This window comes from Hippocampus comes, unplaced genomic scaffold (genome assembly GCF_001891065.2).
Source record: "Hippocampus comes isolate QL1 unplaced genomic scaffold, H_comes_QL1_v1.1 scaffold50, whole genome shotgun sequence".
Lineage (NCBI taxonomy): Eukaryota > Metazoa > Chordata > Actinopteri > Syngnathiformes > Syngnathidae > Hippocampus > Hippocampus comes.
In genome coordinates, this window is record NW_017805122.1 from 1698217 (window position 1) to 1719319 (window position 21103).

General features: G+C 47.3%; 1 protein-coding gene across 1 annotated transcript in view; it reads left to right on the forward strand.

Annotated features, from left to right (window-relative positions):
• Positions 1-18343, forward strand: part of LOC109513521 (metabotropic glutamate receptor 8-like) — a 54924-nt gene extending 36581 nt beyond the window's left edge. The window contains exons 5-12 of the mRNA XM_019866031.1: positions 1986-2189; positions 8768-8907; positions 9854-10000; positions 11066-11487; positions 12259-12625; positions 17645-17785; positions 17876-17981; positions 18157-18343. Of these exons, the coding sequence (XP_019721590.1) occupies positions 1986-2189; positions 8768-8907; positions 9854-10000; positions 11066-11487; positions 12259-12625; positions 17645-17785; positions 17876-17981; positions 18157-18203 (1574 nt within the window). The 3' untranslated portion in view covers positions 18204-18343. The remainder of the gene's footprint in view (positions 1-1985; positions 2190-8767; positions 8908-9853; positions 10001-11065; positions 11488-12258; positions 12626-17644; positions 17786-17875; positions 17982-18156) is intronic.
• Positions 18344-21103: the final 2760 nt, after the last annotated feature.

Here is a 21103-nt window from a genome sequence, read left to right on the forward strand (position 1 = left end):
CCCCCCAAAAAAAATAAAGCAAAAGATGAAAGCTTTTAGGAATCATCGAGAAGTTGGACCCTCCACGTTTGGCCGCTTTTCAGAGAACATTATCAAAATATCCTCAAGCGACACACTTAACTCAAGAAGCATCCCCCTGGAGAGGCTTTTTCGGGACACAAATGGAGGTTACGCAAGCTCAAGACTCATACGCCCGAAGAAACGGAAGTTTTCTGACTCGCGCTCGCTCGCGTGGCTTCACGTCGACGGTCGTCGTCGAGTTTCGAGCTCGGACGGCGTTTTCCTGTCGCTGAACACTTAGCCCTCGAAACAATAAGGCACACTCGCTTCAAGGTGGAGCGACAAAGAAATTGCCTTGATTCAGTAATTGTCACCGCGACGGACTTCGCCGACAGTCTTCCCGTCAAGCGCGGCGCCTGAAATCGAGTTGTATTCCGCATTCCTGGCAGCTAATCGAATTTAAAAGCAGCGCCTGGAAAGGTTACAATCTAACAAGACTCACGCGTGGGTTCTTTAGGGCAGCGCGGCACGCGACACCGTCATAAATTCTTCTGCGCTGATGACTTTTTCCTCCCAACGCTGTAGTTTTTTTTTTTTTTTGGAAAGCAGACCGGTCCCTCTTGTCAAATGGCGTGCATACAAATCACCTCGTAGCCATAGAAAACTGCCGACTGGATTGCGTTCTCGGGGACCCTATAAACGCCTCGTAGGCGCTCGTATTGATCGACGGGGGCCTCTGCTATTGTTAATGCATCTCTGCACAGATGGATTTGGATTCCGTTGCCCGGAGTGGCTCCTCGCTTTAAAAAAAAAAAAAAAGCGGCTGCGAGGGGAGGAAGGTTGCGCGAGTGGCGGGGAGAGAGAATTGCCATTGTGGCCTGAAATCGGCGGCGATGTTAAATGTAATGGAAAATAAGAAATGGTGTTTAAATGCATTTCTGCCGTGTTATGGGATTCATCTTCGTAAGCCACGTGAAGACTATTCGTTAAAAAGCACCTTTCCCCATTGAAATGAATGGGAAGAGCCATAATCTGTTCCAGGTTCTTAAAAAAAAATGCAAATCAAGCAGTGAGATATTTTTTATTTATTTTTTTATAGCACGCCATAATACTTTGCTTTCTCAAAACATAATTAAAGGGAATGTAAAGAGCAAACCATTTTTTGGGATACATTTAACTGGAAATTGTGCTGATATGTGCAGCTCGGCCACCTGGGGGCAGTATAATACAGACAGACTGATTTGCATACATCTTGAATTTTCATGCGCTTGAATATTTCACATAAAATAACACATAAAAAAAACATCGATACTACTCAACTATTCCTACCGACGCCTTGTTAGAAGCCGTTAACGAAATAGGAAAGAATCAAAAGTCTCCTTTCGCACGGAGACGGTCATCCCTCAGTAAGCTGCAGTAAAAATAGTCCATTTGGCAAAGATTATATGCTGGAAAACCCCTGATATGGCTTGTCTACAAGTTAAAAACGTTACCGAATGCATTTATTTCGTTTTTTTTTTTATTTTTTATTTTTTTACTACAACTTGCTACGCTTAATTATTAACTGCCGTCCTGAAATAGTGATGCGGGTTAAGAAATAGTCCTCCATAGGAGCACTTGAACAGCCACGCTGCCGTAGAAAGCGTGTAAATGTTTTAACGCGCTTACGGCCGGACGACTTGCGAGATACAAACGCTTGCCGTAGGAAGGCGGGTTCAAAGCGCGGCCAAACGTCCATGATGTCCCGATCTCGTCCCCGTACACGGAAACGCCATTACGGCAGCATCTCGACGTGTTCTTTCACCTGCAACTACAACCGGGGCGCGAATTGACCGTGGGGTGGAGGGCGGGGGGAGTGCTTTTTCATGAAAGGACACTTTTTCGCCGTTTAGCCTTTCATACGCCGCGTTCATAATTGAACACGGCCGACGGAGTGGATTCCGCCATTTCCTTGACCGTGCGCCATGTTTCCGTTTGTGACTCAGGTTTGGAGAAGGTGGGCCGCGACTCCAGCTACGAGCAAGAGGGCAAGGTGCAGTTCGTGATGGACGCCGTGTACGCCATGGCCCACGCGCTGCACCACATGCACCGCAAGCTTTGCCACGGCTACCCGGGCCTGTGCCCGCGCATGGCCAACAGCATCGACGGCAAGGAGCTGCTCGGCCACATCCGCGCCGTCAACTTCAACGGTGAGTGGGAGCTCATATTTTTCATCATTGTATTTTATTTTTTTTTAATCATTGCCGTCTATGTGCACCGGGACTTGGACAACACTGCCGGCTTCTAATTTCTGCTAAAATAGAGCAGTGCCACGACAGGCCAAATATAACTTTTTTTTTTTTTTGATGAAACAATTAAAGACAGAATACTAATCCGGGTTTTATGTCGGCTGGTGTGGCGCGTCCATATATTATCGCATAAGTCGAACCCATTCATCCCCGTACGCTTACGCGTCACGATAAAAGCATTTCTCCTTGCCCTCTTCGTCGCAGGCAGTTGATTGAAATTAATGAAAGCGCTGTCGCGCAATTAGAAATCTAACAGGATTCCCTGGCAGTTCATTTGTTCGACTGCCGACTCCTTATAATTGCACCAAGAATGTCATTTGAAGACTGCCGACACAATCCCATGCATTACAGTTACAGCTGAATGTGTGTGTGTGTGTGTGTGTGTGTGTATAATTAATAGAAATAGAAATATATATTTCGATATGTCCAACGTCTGGACATATAATGGCGAATAAATGAGTTCTCCCGAGTGTACTCATCCCCAAGTTGTCTCACTGTCATATGAAAAACTCATTAAAACCAAAAACAATCTGAGCAGACGTCTTAATGGCTCCAATTTGGCTCAGTGCAGGTGCTGAATTCCGTCCTTCATCCTCCCCACACCCTCCCCTTGTGATTTCACCCCCTCCTGACAATTTTAATTGAGCTCCCTCGTCACCCCCCCTTAAATAATATCAGACGCTTTATATTTTTCTGAATGTTTTCTTCGGCGATGCTCCCCCCCCGCAAGCCGCCGCCGCCCGCTCTGCGAAACTATTCATTTCCTGCGTCCCTGATGCATTGTGCGGCAATGATGGCCCCTGTTTAGTTAACAAGACACGCAGGGAGGGATTCATATGATGAGGATTACACCCCCCCCCCACCACTAAAAAAAAAAAAAAATGTGGCTCCTGGAAAACAGTGCGATTTGGACCGCGCCGCTGTCTATCGACAGGGACTTGATCTGCACTCTCTGGCGCTCAAGAGGGTGTTTTGCAGTTATTGCCGGCTTAGGGTTGGGGGCTTTGGGTTAGTTTGGGGGGGCTAGGGGGCGCCAGATCCTCTCTTGACCCCTTTGAACGACTTTCCTCAGGTTAGCACAACTCGCTGCGAACTCGTGCCAAATCGCACGCCATTTTGGACACGCACCGTTTGGCTTCGCTAGCAGTGTCTAGTGTTCTGACAAGTTATTCAACCTTTTTTTTTTTGCTAAATTGTCTAACCGTTGTCGGAACAAGAACATACTCGTACGATCTCTGTCCACACCAGGAGGACAACTTCCGGTAGCCGGTAGGATGCATTCAAATTACTAGTGAGGCGAAGCCGTGCGCTGCCTCACCCAGCTAGCACTGCCTGTGACATTCCAAAATTCAATTCTTCAGATTCTGGCACTTCATTAGAAGCGCAGTTGTCAACAGGTGCAGTCTTGTCTCTCCAGGGTTAGCACTTCGTTGTCTTGCTAGTGAGGATTAAGGACATACTAGTGGATATCAACACTTCTTTTTGCCCATCGACTGATCCACTGTTATAAATTGAAACTGCGTCTATAAAGCAAACGATTTCCGCGTCGCGGCGGCTTCAGTTCGGCGCAGCGCACAAAGACCGTGGTTGCTCCCCTGCCCGTCATAACGCAGCACATGTGCCCACCCCTCACGGTTACCATAGCGACTGCTCGCCCGTGCCGTCGTCTGATCGGGACGTCGCCGCCGTTAGTTAGCCTCTGTGAAAGCGTACACCAAAGAGACTACGGCGACGCGCAAGAGGGACGCCAAATGAGACAGAAGCCCAGAATGTAATTCTCCTTGAAGCGTATGGGAAACGCCGGCCCCGATAATTCAATCGGTTGGCGGGACACAGAAAATCAAGTTCTGCGGCGGTATGAAACAATTCCATGCAGCCCGCCCGCGCGCAAAATTGCCCGCCGCTGTCATCAGACTTTTCATCTCTCACTAAACCGCAAATAAGATGCTGAGCTACTCGATTCTGCTTGTGATTAATACATTGCAGCAATCCTAATCCCGCCCCCACTCCACCCGGTACCATGTTTTGGCATCATTTTAAATTTAGTCCAACGCTTGACGTGCAACCGCAGCCAGCCGACTCATTCTCTCATTCTCTGGCGCCCACGTCACTCACCAGGCCAGGTCCGCCTTTTACAAGCCCCTCACATTACAAATGAAAAGCAAACGATGGGGTAGTGAGTAGAATACTTGATTCTTGACCTATTTGACAGTTGCCTGAGGCGAACGATATTCAATATGTCACTTATACAAACCCACAAGTGGATGCACTTTAAATTGCCGTCGGTCTCGCTTTGCTCCGAGCATATTCCGCAGAGGCTTTCAAAATGTCTCTCGACGTCCTTCGCCAGCGTCCTTATTTATCTCTCCTTTCACAGTCTGTCCCGCCTCTGTTTGCTTCTCAGAACCGCCGCTGACTCACCGGCTAATGTTTGCACTGCACCTTTATTTATTTATTGATTTCTTATTTTTTCGACAAATGTGTATTTTAGCCAAAAGTCATGTGCAAAATTAACACCACTCTTAAATGTAGGTGAAAAAATTAAACAATTTGACTCAAATATATTGGCCGCAAACAGTCCCAGAAAGATTTGACCTTAAAATGTTTTTAAAAAAACGAAGATTAAATAAATGCAAATGTACTGACCTAAAGTTAAAAACAAGTGAACTCTTCTCAGGCGTTGATTCTTCCGTGTACCACTAGAGGGAGCCGGCTTACCATATTTTGGAGTCTATGTTTAAAAACAAAAACAAAAAAAGTCCTTCAAAAAAGATTCTTACAAAATATTTCGGAGTGAAAAGCTGTTTAGCCGAAGCTAATCAATAATAATAATAATAATAATAATAATAATACATTTTATTTGAATGCCCAGTAAGTTTGGTATTTAGAAATATGTTTCGGAGATCGTTTTTGTGAAGCCTTGTCCCTGAGACCTGCTCGCTCGGAGCACTGCGTATGAACCTAGCAATGCCGCTAAGTTAATGCTAACGAGCTAATTAGCATACAAAAAGATCGCGAAAATGCTTTGTTGACCAGTGTCACACGCGGAGCTGCATTTATATGCTTATTGTTTGGCACTGGACAATTCGCGGTGTGATTTTTTGTTTACGAGAAGCTAACGCGTGTGTTAAATGAGTTGATTCTCCGCATTTTCGTCGAGCTGACAACGAGATGAAGACACGCAACCTCTTGAAAGTTGAAGACCAATTCTTTGGGTCTTCCACTCAAGCGTGCGTTTGGACGAGTGTTTTAAGACGAGAGGAACTTTCTATGCAGTTTGCCAGGTCACGTCTCCCGCCAGGAGACGTGCACTAATTGGTTACCTGGGTGGTATTGGGGGTGGGGGGGAGCAGGTAAGGCGGTCGTGGCAGCCGGGCAATGACTGCAAGCGGCTGGCGGATGATGAAGCGTGCCGACTCGTAATAACCTGAGGGAGGCGGTGCGCACAGCACAGTAATGGCGGAATTTATTTGCTCGGAGATGATGAACTTGACCGCGACCCTCATGATCTTGCCGCGCGAGAGAATGACCCAGAGGGAGCGTAGCAACCTGACCTCGCCGAGAGCCGGAAGAAATAAAACCCGGAGAGGCGATGGACGGCCTGTTAGACAAATGCGGTCCATAACAACTTTGAATGAGGAAAAAATCCCTTTAAAAATTTTTTTCTCCCTATTTGGTGACTTGCTGTGACATCCGACTTGAGCACGATGACCCTTCCGAAGTGGCGAACGTGAGAGCAGACAACTTTAACTTTCAGGGACAGCGATTACTACCGTGGACAACCTATCATGGTATCAGCTTCCCTTTTGAAAGGAGCCCAATTCTCCACTTGTCTGGAGATGGTCTTTGGGCGAGATTAGCGGACCCGAAAAAAAATTGGGGACAGCGGTGAGGGAAATGATGAAACATTCAAAAAGCTCACAAAAGACGGAAGATGAATCGGAAATACTTGAATACTGAATATGCGGTCATATGCAGTCACGCGTTGGTCACAACTGCTCAGTAAAGTGCAGAAATCGATTTTTAATTTTTTTGCAGAGGATAAAGAATATATGCCTGCCGCTTCAAGGGTGACACGATTGCAAACACCGGTTCTATTCGTCAGCCCGTCTGCCGTGTCGTTTCCATTCGTCCGTCGCCTCGAATTATAGTCTCGACTCTGTTAAATGAGCGTCAGCCCCCCTCCCCCCCACCCATCGAGCCAAGTGCGAGTATCCTCCTCAAGTGTGAGCCGTTGCGATCAATTTCTTTTTCCTCTCAGCAAACCGTCCTCCAAACCGGCCTTAATATAAGCCCGCGCTAGCTTGAGAATAACACCAAGGCTGAAGGCTCGAATGAGGATGGGCCTGTGGGGAGAAAAGCAAGCGAGACGATGGGTCTGGTTTTTTTTTTCTCCTTTTAGGGGAGTAGAAAGGGAGTGACGCGATGAAGCAAGACTCGGGACTTAGCCGTGGCACCTCGACTTTGAGGAGCAGACAACTTTAACTTTCAGGGACAGCGGTTACTACAGTGGACAACCTATCATGGTATCAGCTTCCCTTTTGAAAGCAGCCCAATTCTCCACTTGATGGTCTTTGGGCGAGATTAGCGGACACGAAAAAAAATTGGGGACAGCGGTGAGGGAAATGATAGCAGCTGCTGTGCAAGGCGGTCGGGAAGGGAAGGCGGGGGCCGGCTCGAAAAAAAAATCTGGCAAAATTCTGAAAGAAAAGCCGCATTGAAACAGTTGTTTCACTTTCCACCCCGGCCGGAGACAAAACAGCTCAACTTTTTTTTTTTTTTGTTTTGATTCCCAAAGAACTCGTGACTGCATCCCGTCAACGAGAAACGTTAAAAAAAAAAAAAAAAAATCTGCTCTCGTGTCACTGAAAAAGCGGCAAAGCGAGGACGATCAATCGATCATCCAAGGTTGCTGCGGTGAATCGGCCATTTTTTTTTTTCCCACCCTCATTGACGTCAGCGGTTGTCATTCAGCCGAGCAGAACCAAAGAGCCGCCCCCCCCCCCTCATAGCGACCACAATGAAGCTTAAACTTCTTTTAACGCCTCTTTCCGAATTGTTTTTTTTTTTTTTTAAATTTATCCTCAGCTCCATCCCGCCATATCGATGACTTCCAGTCGCCGGGTTTTATTTCCATAACGCGCCGCTTCCTCCGCATGTACGCGGTAATTGGATTTCCTCCCGCGCTCCGTCCGTGTCCGCCGTCCGATTGGATTGCGTCTCCATAAAAAAAGCAATGCGGAAGGATAAAAAAAAAAAAAAGCGACAGCCGAAACGGAACCGAGCGAGAAATAAAGGTTATTGGCGCCGAGCAAAGCGAAGACATAAATGTACTCATGCGCGTATTTATTCACACTTGAGGCGGCGTCTGCGCTTTCGACTGTCCACCGACGGGGACATTACACAACCCAAGAGCCGGCGCAAAAGAACTGAGATCGTCGAATACATCTTTTAGTCTGCGTTACCTGGAAGAAGCCCTTTATTGATAATCTCGTGGAAAAATAAAACGTAAAAATGTCGCCATTAACCTTTTCATGCACCCGATAACACGGTAAACCGTCCACTGTCGTGACCGCTGTGCCTGAAAGCGTTCAGCGTTATGGAGTGTAGCCTGAGTCATCATATACAACAGGGTTCCCCAACTCCCGGGCCGCGGACCGGTACCGGTCCGTGGATCATTTGGTAGCGGGCCGCACAGAAAGAATAAATAACTGACATAACTTGCGTTTTATTCATTTTGCAATCTGAAAGATGTTTTATTATGAAAATTTGACCGGATTCTCCCTTACATTCGTCTAGAGCACTGGTGTCAAAGTCAAGGCCCGGGGGCCAAATCCGGCCCCCCACGTCATTTTATGTGGCCCGTGGGAGCAACTCATGTGTGTCAACGATCATGATTCTTGCTGAAATCTGAACCGAAATGTCAAATCGTCACGGGTAATAAATAACGTTGAGATTTTGCACCGGCCCTCCGAAGGAAGCCATAACTCTGAAATGGCCCGCGACAAAAAATGAGTTTGGCATCCCTGGTCTAGAGTATGTCACTCTTGACGTAGGTCAAGACGCGCTTCTCGGTCACGCGATAGGTTACCGCTGAAATGAAACGCGGGAGCTAGCAAAACGAGTAAAAAAAACAAAACGTCTGTGGAAAGTTTCTTTGGGAAGGGGAAAGGCCCCGCCAGGAGGCTGAAAAGGAGCCGACGACTTCCAAGAAAAAGATGGCGACATTTAATTGACAATCCCACTCTGCATAATATGCGGCGATGGTGAGTCGTATTTTTCATGCACTCTGTATCTTATTTTCAAGGCGGGTTTCAACGTTCCCATAGCGACCAGAGTGTTTATAATTTTGTTGTATTTATCTGTCACACCTTCAAGGCCGGTCCCTGAAAATAATGGCTGACATTAAACCGGTTCGTGGGACCAAAAAAGGTTGGGCAGCCCTGATATACAATTTTTTTTTTTTTTCCCCGATTCAGGAAGTGCCGGCACGCCGGTGGTTTTCAACGAGAACGGCGACGCGCCGGGAAGATACGATATTTTCCAGTACCAGATCACCAACGGGTCCACGGCCGAGTACCGAGTCATCGGCTCCTGGACCAACAAACTGAACCTCAAGGTAAGATTTTTTATTTTTTTTGCCACTTGTTTCTCAAGCGCACGTCGCGATGGAGAGCAGCCGAACGCAAAATCGCTCGAGGGCGCGAAATCCACACAGGACTTCATTAAAAATAAATAAATAAATAAAATCCAAATTAAAAATGACAGATGAGAAGACTAATGGGCAAGAAATGCTTTGCGCATGACGGATGCCGAGCCGAGTGTGACAGAACATATGTTTAGTTTTTGTTTCCCAAATCGGTAGGTTTGATATCAAGCAGTTAGCTGATACCCACGCCATATAAAAAGTGTGCACACCCCTGTTCGAATGTCGAGTTTTTGGTGACATTTAAAAAGGAAAACAAGATAAATCATCGCGACGCTTTTTTTTTTCCAGCAGGAAAAAAAAGCCACGACTGAAGTCAAGCGATTAGAACAGATTTTTAAAAATGAGTTGATGAGGTCACACCCGAAAAATGTGACCTCATCAACGTTTAGGTCCAGGTTCTTGGGCAAATAACAAGACGTCTTTGCTGTAAAAACAAGCAACCAAAAGTAAAATTAGTTTTGGGATCGTCATATCTGCCAAAAAAAAAAAAAAAAAGTCAATGAATAAAGCATGAATCAGATGAGGGAAGAAATGTCGTCTGTCAGAAGCGATCATGCGGCGCGAGACGTTTTCAAAAAGTTTCCCCCAACCGCGCTCATTTGCACTCGCCGCACACGCGCCGACACGCGAGGACGTGAAGTAATTATTTTCCCTGACAGTTTATTTGCATCCCCGGAGCAAACTGCCAAAGCGGCGGATGAGAAAACATTCTTGAATTCTCATTTTAGCGTCACCGCTTGTAAATTCCGTGAAAAGACGTCATTTAGGCGCATCTATCGCCAATTTTAAATCAAATTTATTTTTGTTTTACCTCTGCAGTCGAGTTGTTCAATGGCCCCTTTTTGCCCCCCCGCAGGTGGAGGCCATGCGCTGGAAGACGGGCGACCCGTCGCTGCCGGCCTCCGTGTGCAGCCTCCCGTGCCGCGCCGGCGAGAGGAAGAAGGTGGTGAAGGGGGTCCCCTGCTGCTGGCACTGCGAGCGTTGCGAGGGCTACCACTACCAGGTACGCCGACGACAGAGTCAAGTCGAGTTGGGGTGCAGTCAAAAGCATGAAGAAAATATCAAGCGCAACACCAGCCTAGCCGGCGATTGTCGGCGATTGTCGGCGATTGTCGGCGGGGGAGGATCAATACCCATTTTGCTGCCACGAGCAGCAGCAAGCGGATCAATAAAGCGCTTGACACATTTACTGTAGATTTGGGGCTTGAAGTGGAATTAGGCACGCCGCCATGACAAAACACAAAAAAAAAAATGACGCGGCGCCCGAAAACAAGTCACTTGACAGCAGCGGATAACGACTTGGGGGGTGCGTCATTACAGTCGACGGATGGAAGACGAAATCAAGATTCGCTTTCATGACATTCGGATAAGAGGGACACCTCCGCGGATGTCTTGATTTTCTAACCCTTTGTCCAAAAAAAATAAATTAAAAAAAAAAATCTTGAGGTTTTACAAGCTGGAAAAAAAAACTGGCACAGCAGTGAAGTAGGAGAATCTTAACCAAGGCGCATATAATGACAACGGCGACATCTTTGCCCATGGCCTTAAGAGATTTTTTTTGTTGTTACACAAATGAGTCCCGCCAAAAAAAACAACCCAAAACTGTTTTTTTTTTTTTTCTTGGTTTAAGCATTCTTCTGGCCAGTTCCCACCATTAGCATATCTCCTGTTTTAATAGCTTGAAAGTCGCGCCGCAGCGCTGTAGCTAGCTTACACCTAGCGACGAAGTAGCTAAACAGTCGCACAGTGTGCGGGGTTTGGCAGGTAGTGGTTGAACCATGGGCAACGAGTTTCGCTGCGAGTGCTTTGAATCGCGTCATGTCATCGCAAATAAATACAAAAAAAATGCAAATGAGAGAAGAAAAATCGACGTTGTAAGCGCAAGTTAAACATGGCTGCCATCAAAGCTGTTCCAACGCACGATACAATATATGTATTATGTTTTATAATGCAGTCTAGAATTAAACACATTGTCAATCCGCAACTGCTTTGACAATCGCACCATGTTTTAGTGGTTCGGAATTTTTTTAATTTTTTTTTTTTCACACAATTTCTTGTGCTTCCGCAGGCCTCCGAGTTCATGTGCGAGCTGTGTCCGTACGAAATGCGCCCGGACGCCAACCGCACGGGCTGCGTGGCCATCCCCATCATCAAGCTGGAGTGGAACTCGCCGTGGGCCGTGGTGCCGGTTTTCCTCTCCATGCTGGGCATCATCGCCACGTCGTTCGTCATCGTCACCTTCGTGCGCTACAACGACACGCCCATCGTGCGGGCCTCGGGCCGCGAGATGAGCTACGTGCTCCTCACGGGGATCTTCCTGTGCTACGCCATCACCTTCCTGATGATCGCCGCGCCGGACGTGGGCGTGTGCTCCCTGCGCAGGATTTTCCTGGGCTTGGGCATGTGCTTCAGCTACGCGGCGCTTCTCACCAAGACCAACCGGATCCACCGCATCTTCGAGCAGGGGAAGAAGTCGGTCACGGCGCCCAGGTAATGTTTTGGTCATGCATGATTCATCAGGCATGAACTCGCGCTCACCTAGTTGCGCCGTTCGCGCTCGGGGGGGGCACTCTTGGCGCAGTGGCTGAAATGTTAATGTCTGATGTGATGGACGTCAGGTGCCTCCCAACAGTTTACGTGCCAGGACTGCGGTCGCACAACCGAGCGGGACATTTGTTGCCATTTCGTGGATTTTTATTTTGCCTCCCGTCGATTTTGGGTGTTATTCCACTATCGACCACTAAATGGCGGTACTCTATATTTGTTTGACATGGTGGAACTGAGAGGTGAAAGGAGGATACAGGAAATATTTCAGCTCAGCCGAGCTTTTGCTGAAGATAAGTGTGATGCAAAATCCTTTTCAATCCTGCTTTTTATACCTACAAAAAGCGACGGCCACGGGTTCATTTTATAACGTGCATCTTTTGGCACGATGATTGATGATGAAATGTTTAGTTGGTTAGTTGAATTTTCAATCCACTGTTGTAAGTCCAGTCCAAGACCTTTTCCAGCACATCGCACGTCTCTGATGAAGTTGAATGTGAATTCCGGTCGCGACAGGGAGTCCTCGGCTTTCGGCATATCAAGATTCCCAAACAACAAGGCACTTAATGAACTAGTTTGCGCAGCCTCGTCAGACCTTGCTCGGCTCAAAAAGACAAACTCAGCTCCGCCCAGACTGTATTTCAATAGGTTGTTTTCTATTCAAGAAAGATACCGCTAGCAAAAATGACTCAAAACCCGTCTCCTCTCTCGGCCCAGATTCATCTCCCCGGCCTCCCAGCTGGTCATCACCTTCTCCCTCATCTCGGTCCAGCTGCTGGGCGTGTTCTTGTGGTTCGCCGTGGACCCGCCGCACACGGTGGTGGACTACGGCGAGCAGCGGACCCAGGACCCCAGGGCGGCGCGCGGGGTCCTCAAGTGCGACATCTCGGACCTGTCGCTCATCTGCTCCTTGGGCTACTCCATCCTGCTGATGGTCACGTGCACGGTCTACGCCATCAAGACGCGCGGCGTCCCCGAGACCTTTAACGAGGCCAAGCCCATCGGCTTCACCATGTACACCACCTGCATCATCTGGCTGGCCTTCATCCCCATCTTCTTTGGAACTTCTCAGTCTGCGGAGAGGGTAAAAGCGTTCGATCATCATCGAGTCCAGTCGAGTGTAGGTTCAAAAACACCCCCCCTCAAAGTCCTCCCAAAAAAATCAAGAATATCCCAGGGGAGGAGAGAGGGGAAGCGGCAATAAAACAGGCCAAAATGCTGATGTTCGGGCGAGGAAAGAGGCAATTTGCATACTTGGTTTAAGTAAGTGTCAAAATGTCGTGTTTGATCTCTTAATGTCGGAATAAGCTGCGATAAGATGAAAACAATGAGGCACACGTGCCACTGAAACCATCGCGAAGTTCAAAAGCTCGAACTTAATTAAAATATCTCACGCAACAAGTTCAACGTTTGCGTCGATCCCCCTTGACAAATGGGCGACAGGTTACCGTATTTTCCACACTATAAGGCGCACCGAAAAGTCTTCCATTTTCTTAAAAGCTCCCAACACGCCTTAAAATCCGGTTCGCCTTGTTGTGTATTCACAAATGAGGAAATCAGCGTGATTTCCTCATTTGTGAATACACAACAAAGGAATGAAGAACAAATACTTCTGAGACCGTCCAGTCTCCTGCATTTTACTGACATCTGATCGTTCTGTTGGAGCTATGCTCAAGGAAATGCCAAAATAAATTCTGTAGGGGGGGCTATAGAATTTATTTTGTCATTTCCTCGCTTGATTTTCTGTTTGGATGCATTATTTTCAATTCTCCTAGTTTCATTGCAGTCATCGTTCATTTACGTTTTTCGGAGGCGGTCACGAACGCTTCTCGTGTCGAATGCAAAGAGCGTAGATCCATCTAGTGGATGCATTGTAGATTGCGTCTTATAATCCAGTGCGTCGAATATATGAAAAAAATTACAAATTAGGCCATTCATTGAACGTATCCAGTGCGCCTTTTAGTGCGGAAAATACGGTTGTAGTCACGATGCCCATCAGGGCTTCCCGCAAGGGTTTTGGGGGCGTTGGGGGTGGCGGTCCAAGGTCTCCTTTGCGCGTTCTAAAACGTTATTACATTTCAGAGTGACCCATTTTCCAGTTGCGGATTTTTCACTCGTCTGTTGCGGAACGGATGCGTTTTCTCCCTCCGCCGAACCCTTTTTTTGGGAGATGAAATATGCCGCGTGAGAAATCGATGGCCGGCAAGAGAGTTTTGGGCGACCGCAAATAGTGTTTTACAATGAGTGAAGTACGCGGGAGTTGCGTTTTGCTGTCACGCGTTGCTGTTTTGTGTGCATCTTTGATTTAGTTGTCGACTGAAGCTAAGTGCTCGTTAGGTCCGATTGGCCCTCCGTGGCGCCATCCTTATGAATATTCAAGTGGGTGAGGGGGGTGGGGGATTTCTTCCTGCTGATCCAATCTCCATTTGACCTAATGAGGCCACGACCTCGCGCACAATTTGTCGCGGCGCTGTCATTCCCCTGCACCCAGGCGCCTATACGGGTCCTCGGCAGTAAAACAGGCCAAAAATGCGTTCGCTCTCTTGACGTTTACTTCACCGAATGAGACCGGGCTGCGTGTGTTTTTTTTTTCCTTTTTTTTTTTTTTTTACGCGGCGGCTTGCTGTGTGTCATTGGGACATCCGCCAAGCGTACGCTTTTATGTTTCCTTTTCTAATTGGAATACTGCGTCCAATGTGATGCGTCTGGCTGGTTGAGAGGCAAAGAGGAAGGGAATAAACAGGTAATGATCGGGAAGGGGGTTTGGGGGGGCTGTAATGAGGAGTTCCGCTCAGGTGGCCCCGCGTTATGATTAACGTTCTCATCGCATTGTCGTCATCGGCTCCCGTTTCCCGCTACGGCTTGCCGGAACTAATCTGCGCTCGATTACTCATATTTACCACAGAATTCGACACCCGCGGAGATGTTTTGACATTTTCGAGACCGGAACTCTCATATGATGCCACTTTGGTAACGCCACTCCCAGTTGAAGTTTACTGTCAAAATAAACATCAAATTCGAGGGACACATGTTGAGCATCAATATGACGGACGTTTTAAAGCTTTTATATTTGATCACAAATGAACGCCGACACACGCGGACAATGTGATGTCACTGACAAGCATGTGTTCTTGATCCTACGCGCAAGGTTCAGATTTAAAATTTGTAGCGCGAACCGTCACTTGCGGTAGTTGCCATCGTCAAGTCCCGTACCAGAAGGAGCCGCAGTGAAAACGCAATACGGTTCATTTGTTCTTGATGATTTTGTTCGTGCAGATCCCTTCCACGCGCCGACGCGAGAAAAAATTAGGCGCGTAGCTTTTGCGGCTGGTGATTAACGCCAAGTCATTTGCATGTTATTTTCCAACCGCTGGACATAATGTCTGAAAATTAGGGAAGGCAACAGAAGCGTGACGAGCAATACAAAAAAAAAAAAAAGAGTCGAGGAAAGTTTCGAGACGCAGAAGTGTCTTCGCTTTGATCCGTTTCCCAGCTCCGCTCGCCTGCTCCGTGACTGCTAGCGACACCTTTCCCTCTCGCCCTCCCAACTCTTGTTTTTTTTCACCTTTCGCTCTCTCGTACCCGCTGTGACTCAGAGCCGTGTCGAGCAATACCGAGAGAAAAGCCGTAGTGTCGTAATAGCAAAAGACGGGAAGGTCGAGGCGATGAGAGCCTCAACTAAGAACAATATTCCCAAATATTTAAGTTCCAGAACCCCCTTAATCGCAAATATCTGTGAGTTGCAGCTATTGTTTTTGTTTTTCCTCTCGGGGTTGGTTGCCTGCCGCGATTGTCCCGGTGAGTGACGTGGGAGTCGGGAGATTGGCTATTGTTCGCTTAGGACAGCAGCGGGTTGCTAGGTGGCTAGCCTGCGCCCCCCCCCCCCACATTGCACTTGCACTAGAAGCACGGTATGCTTAAAGAAAAGTCTCAAAATAAGTCTTTTGTAGAAGATAATGAAGCCGTCGTGGACAGTGACGGCCATGCCGGGGGCCCAATTTAGCCGCCCTGGTGCAATGTTGAGTTAATATTAGGCTTGCGTGTCAATTCATGTAATTTAAATCAAGATATATGTGAATGAATTGTGTAGAAAGTAGAGTACATTTCGGTCAGGTCTAAGAGATTGTTTCAATTTTCTTATTTATTGCCAAATAAATTAAGAGCTGAAAAATGTCGCTACGCTCTCGAGCATATTAGCTGAGATGCTAGCAAAGCAGCAGCTTTCAGCAGAACTCATCACGAAAGGCGAGTTTCCTCTCCTACTTCTCAACCTGTCGCAATTGACCCGAAAAAGACGTCAAAGTGAGCAAACAGACAACGTGGCATTCAACTAGCAGCTCCCGAAAGATAAATCCGATCAAAATGGCTCCCGGCACGACTTGCCTCTTTCCCCAAAACGAATTCTAGTCAAATCTCCCGAGCCCTCGCGTTCCTCGGGCGATTAAAATGATGAGCGGTCCCGCTGCGGGCGCGAGGAGACGGCTACTCGCCGTCAATTAAACCCACAAAAGACGCTCGGTCCCTCCACGGGAATGAAAAAAAATGGCCGTCAAGTTTCCCCGCGTGGCCTGGAGGCGTCCTGTAATGTCGCAGCTTAGGTGGAGACGGGCACCTGCCAAGGACACCGAAACGGATTAGCTCCATGCTAAATGATGCAAAGAGTGCAAAAAGGAGCGAAAGCAGGTTGACGCAAGACATCGGTGGGAGTATCGACACCCCCCCCCCCGTGCCTCCCCCGACTTATTTCATGTGTTTCCGACGTGTCTCTCTGGTTTACTTCAGGTGTAGGCAGCTGTTGCATCATCGCGTTGTCTTCCCCTTCTGGTATTTGCTCAGCCGGTGAGTTTTTTTTTCGCAGCCTCTGACAAGAAGCTAATTCACGAGAGGGGAGGGCTGGGGGGGGGGGTGATGACAGATTTAATAGAATCTCACATATAGAGGCAAGCTGGCAGCTTGAGTCAGTCAACCCCCCCAAAAATAAAATAAAATAGATTGATGTGAAAATTGGACTTTAGATAAACAACAAACGGAATGAGCGTTTCTCTCGTTGCAGCGTGTCGGCCACCTGGGGGCAGTATATTGCCAAAAGGCAATTAACACAAATGTGGACTGACCAATTGTCCCAAAAAGTAACATTTCATTAATTGTGACTTTCGGGGCGAAATTAAGGTGACGGTTACGTTAGTTGTTCCTTGCAGAGGATAAGGAATATATGCCGTCGAGCATTCCGCAGTGTTGATGCTAGCCTGTCTATGGGGTTTCCCCATCATGTGTTAGCATTAAGCTAAGAGACTTTTTATCTTAAGGTACTAAAATGTAACCGTGAGTGGCAATAAAACGGATTGTTCAGAAGAATTTTTCGCTATCTGCCAAAAAGTCAAACCCCCAAAAAACTGCAAATACAAACTCCGCTTCCGCTTATCTCAAGGCGCCTCTTTTGCAGGCTCGTCTGACGTCTCCGCGTGACGTTTTCACGGGAATTGGATTTCATCCGAATCACGGCCGGGCTCGTCTCCGCAGATCCGTCGCCATGGCAACGTAATTGCAGTCAAGTGCGAGTAAGGATTAAGTAAGACGGGTGGGGGCTTGGGGGGGGCGCTTTTCTCTCCCATTTTTTAAAGCGTTTATTCTGATCAAGGTTGCAGGCACTTTAGATTGTATGAAATGTAATAAAATATGAGGAGGGGGGGAAAAAAAAAGAAAAACGCGAGTGTAAATGTCTCTCGTTTTCTCTTTTGGGGCAAGCGTTTTAAGAGCATCCGAATGAGCGGCGCCGCACTCGTGTTCTGTCGCGATTGCGTCGGGCATTGTAATAAAGTCCGCCGCGAGGCTTCACTCGGAGCGCTAATTAAAATCGAACAAGGTGAAATCATCCCGAGCACTTTTGTATCGTTGACACAAAAGACGGGCAACTCCTCTCGAGATGGCAATTAAAAAAAAAAAAAAAAGCGCTCGGGTAATCAAGGCGGCAGCTTCTCTCTCTCTCGCAGGTGGAAATATTCGATGTTGCGGCCGGTCGACGGCGTGCGGTCGTTTTTATTATTTTTTTATAGCATGGCAACGAGCGAATGCATTTCCCGGCGTTGTCATCTTTCCCTTTCAGATGTACATCCAAACCACCACGCTGACCATCTCGCTCAGTCTGTCGGCGTCCGTCTCCCTGGGGATGCTCTACATGCCCAAAGTCTACATCATCCTCTTTCACCCCGAGCAGAACGTTCCCAAACGCAAGCGCAGCTTCAAGGTAAGGGGCCTTTGCGCTCGAAAGAGTCACTCGTCGCCAAACGCCGTCGCCAAACGCCGTCGCCCCTCACAAAGGTGCGTTCCGACGCAGGCCATCGTGACCGCCGCCACCATGTCGGGGAAACTGTCGCAGAAGGGAGGCGACCGGCCCAACGGCGAAGTCAAGACGGAGTTGTGCGAGAGCATGGAGACCAACAGTGAGTAAGAGAACGCGACTTGACTTGGCATTTTTACACATATAGGGGGCAGCGCAAGTCTGAAAAGACATTTAAAAACGTCTTTGGGAGTGAATGAGTTAAAAAAAACAAACAAACAAACCAAAACAAACATGCCAGCTGTAGGACTCAAGGTTGTCATTCTTGTGTCTTGCAGCTTCATCTAAGACCACGTACGTCAGCTACAGCAATCACGCCATCTGAAAAAAAAAACAACAAAAAAAAAAACAAACGCCGCACAAGACTGAAGAAGCGATCCAAGCATGAAGACATTTCACATCAGGGAAGAAAAGGGGCTTGCTTTCCTGTCGCTCACGTAACTGTAAGGAAGGGAGGGGTGGGGGTCGGGGGGAGACAAAAAAAAAAAAAAAAAAGGACAATGTCAAGCGGGAGCCTTGACTGGACTATGGAAGTTTAAAAAAAAAAAAAAAAAATCAAAACATGTATCCGTTGTATGCGTCAGGGCCAGGAATAGAGTTACCATCTATGAGACTAAACATGTTTGTTGTTCTAATCGTGAAGTATTTTTGTGGTTGTGACAACCCCCCCCCCCCCCCCCCCCCCCCCCCACCCCATTCTTGTCTCACCCTTGTTGAATCGTCCTTGCAAACGGAGATGAGTGCATTTCTTCCCAACCGTCTTGGCTAACGGGGTCGTGAACCTGTAAACATACATCCATGGGGTGACGCATGCCGCTTTTGATACCGAAAAGGAGATCTATTTATAATAAAAAGGAATGTTTTTGGTTTTTTTTTTGCTAATATCTGGGTCTGGTCTTCCTTCGCTTATGCGGGAGCGACGCGGAAGTTGAAGCATCGTGTGCCAAAGTACGATCAGATCTGTGTGGTGGAGAGGCTTAGCTTAGCTTAGCCTGGATACGAATTCAAACTGCGTGACAATTTACGTGACATAAGCAATTAATTTCAAACGACGCCCCCCCCCGACACTTGTAAAAATTGCGTATCAGCATGCGCTTTGTCAAGCGGCGTCAAGACGCACGACAGCAGCTTGTCCTCCGTTGATGACAACGCGCACACGCGATATCATTATATCCAATCACAAATCTGAGTTCGTCTGGTTTTTTTTGGGAGGGGGGGGAGGGGGGGTCTGGTTTCCGGATTTGAAACCACGGGGGTCCCACATTGCTAGTGTGCCGCAGATTCGGTTTCTCTCTGATATGCAAATTAAGGAGAAAAGTGTTGGCTTTGCTTTGTTCACCATTTGCAGGAATGGAAAAAAAAAAATGACAATGATTCAATCGAAATATATTGCACGTCAAAGTTCAAGCGAGATTGTCATTTGAGAACCACAAAAACAAATGAAAATAGGAATGACGGGTTCAAGATGAAGGTGGTCGTGACATTTTCAAAATGGCTGCTCCAGCTCTAACGACTCACAGATATGCAGTTTATGTATTTATGTATGTCTTTTTTTCCAGGTGCATTACTGCCACCTACTGGGCCGGAGTGGCATGAGTAAGATTGTTTTCTTGCACTTCGCCGTTGCGAACAATCCTGCGACATGTTGGTTTTGAGTCTGCGTGCGTCCGCCGATACGGGACACTCTTTTTGCGGCTGGAACTGCGATGGGGTCAAAGGTCAAAAGGCGGGGCCGACCTCTGGGACCATCGCCGACAGACCGACACGTCGGAAATGAGCCGAGTGACGAAAGGTCGCCAAGATCAGCACGTGAATGCTAATTGCTTCCGGGTATTTCATCATGCTTCATTTTGGTTAGCGTTGACGCCTTAAAATTAAAAGAGGAGTTTGATTTTTTTGGGGGGAGGATGAGAACAGCAGCAGCAGCCTCCTGATGGGATTTAAAAAAAAAAAAACGCACATCATCTGCATCCGGATGCTGTTTGCCATCATGAGGGTGACAGCATCTGTTGAATCATTTGACTACTCCTTGATGTATAATCAATGTACGTTTTCGGGAACGTTACCAGCAGAGATGAAAAAAAAAAACCAACACATTTTATATAAGAAGGATAAACTTGGAACAATTGAGAATCACGTTATTTTTTCAAGTGCTTGATCACAGAGCTATTTTTTGGAAGATTGTAAATGTGCACCCCCCCCCCCCCCTTCCCTTCTCGGAGTGGCGGAGGAATTAAATCCTGTTTTTTGTTTTTTTAATTCGCTGGGCTTAATGACATTTCTGCTTCTGCCTGAACATGTTTATTTTGTTTTGTGAATTATGCGCTGACTGAATAAAAAGAGGACCACTTGGTTGTTTCTTCGAAACACCATTTTACAATATTTTGGAAATAAAGGAATGAAGCCCCGGAGTGGTTTATTTCGAGCGGTATGTACAGTCAAAATTGTGTGTTCAAGAATATTTAAGAGCACTCGTGGGATACAGAGTGTGCAGGTGCATGTGAACGTGTTGACAGTACCTTGCTAAATATCTCCACTGGTCTCCCGTGTCGCCAGGGAGCCCGCAGGGGCTCACGCCATGACGTTAATAGTCTGACAGGCCCCGCTGCTCCCCTTCCGCCGCCGCTTCCATCTGCTCGTCTCGCATCCCTCCATCCTTCCCTGCAGCGGCGCCGCTCTTGGCCTTTTGTCGTCGCATCACAGACAAACGCAGATTTGTGTCGTGCGTGGGAAGTCGTTCACAACAGTCCGGATGCATTTTTGCCATTTTTCTTGGGACAAAGGTGACTTTTCCAGTGGGAAGAAGAAAGCGAATGAGAGTGAGGACATCAAGAATCATCACGCGTCATCGTGTGTTGACAGTAACCTGAGTCACCATTAATGCTGATGAGCCGCAGAGCATCACACGCAGACGTGACCCCAATTTGCCACGTGAGGGAGGCTATTTTTTTAGACCAGGTCCAATTTACTTTGGAACATGACATATAGTGAGGCGTTTTTAGCCCAAAAAAAAACGACCATGTATAGTCAGGTGTTTTTGGCACGAAAAAAAAACGAAATAGTATAGTAGGGCATTTTTTGCTGAAAAAAACATCGTATAGTAAGGCGTATTTAGCACGAAAAAAACGACATAATATAGTAAGGCGTTTTTAGCCGAAAAAAACGACATAGTATAGTAAGGCGTTTTTGGCGCGAAAAAAACGACATAGTGTAGTATGCCGTTTT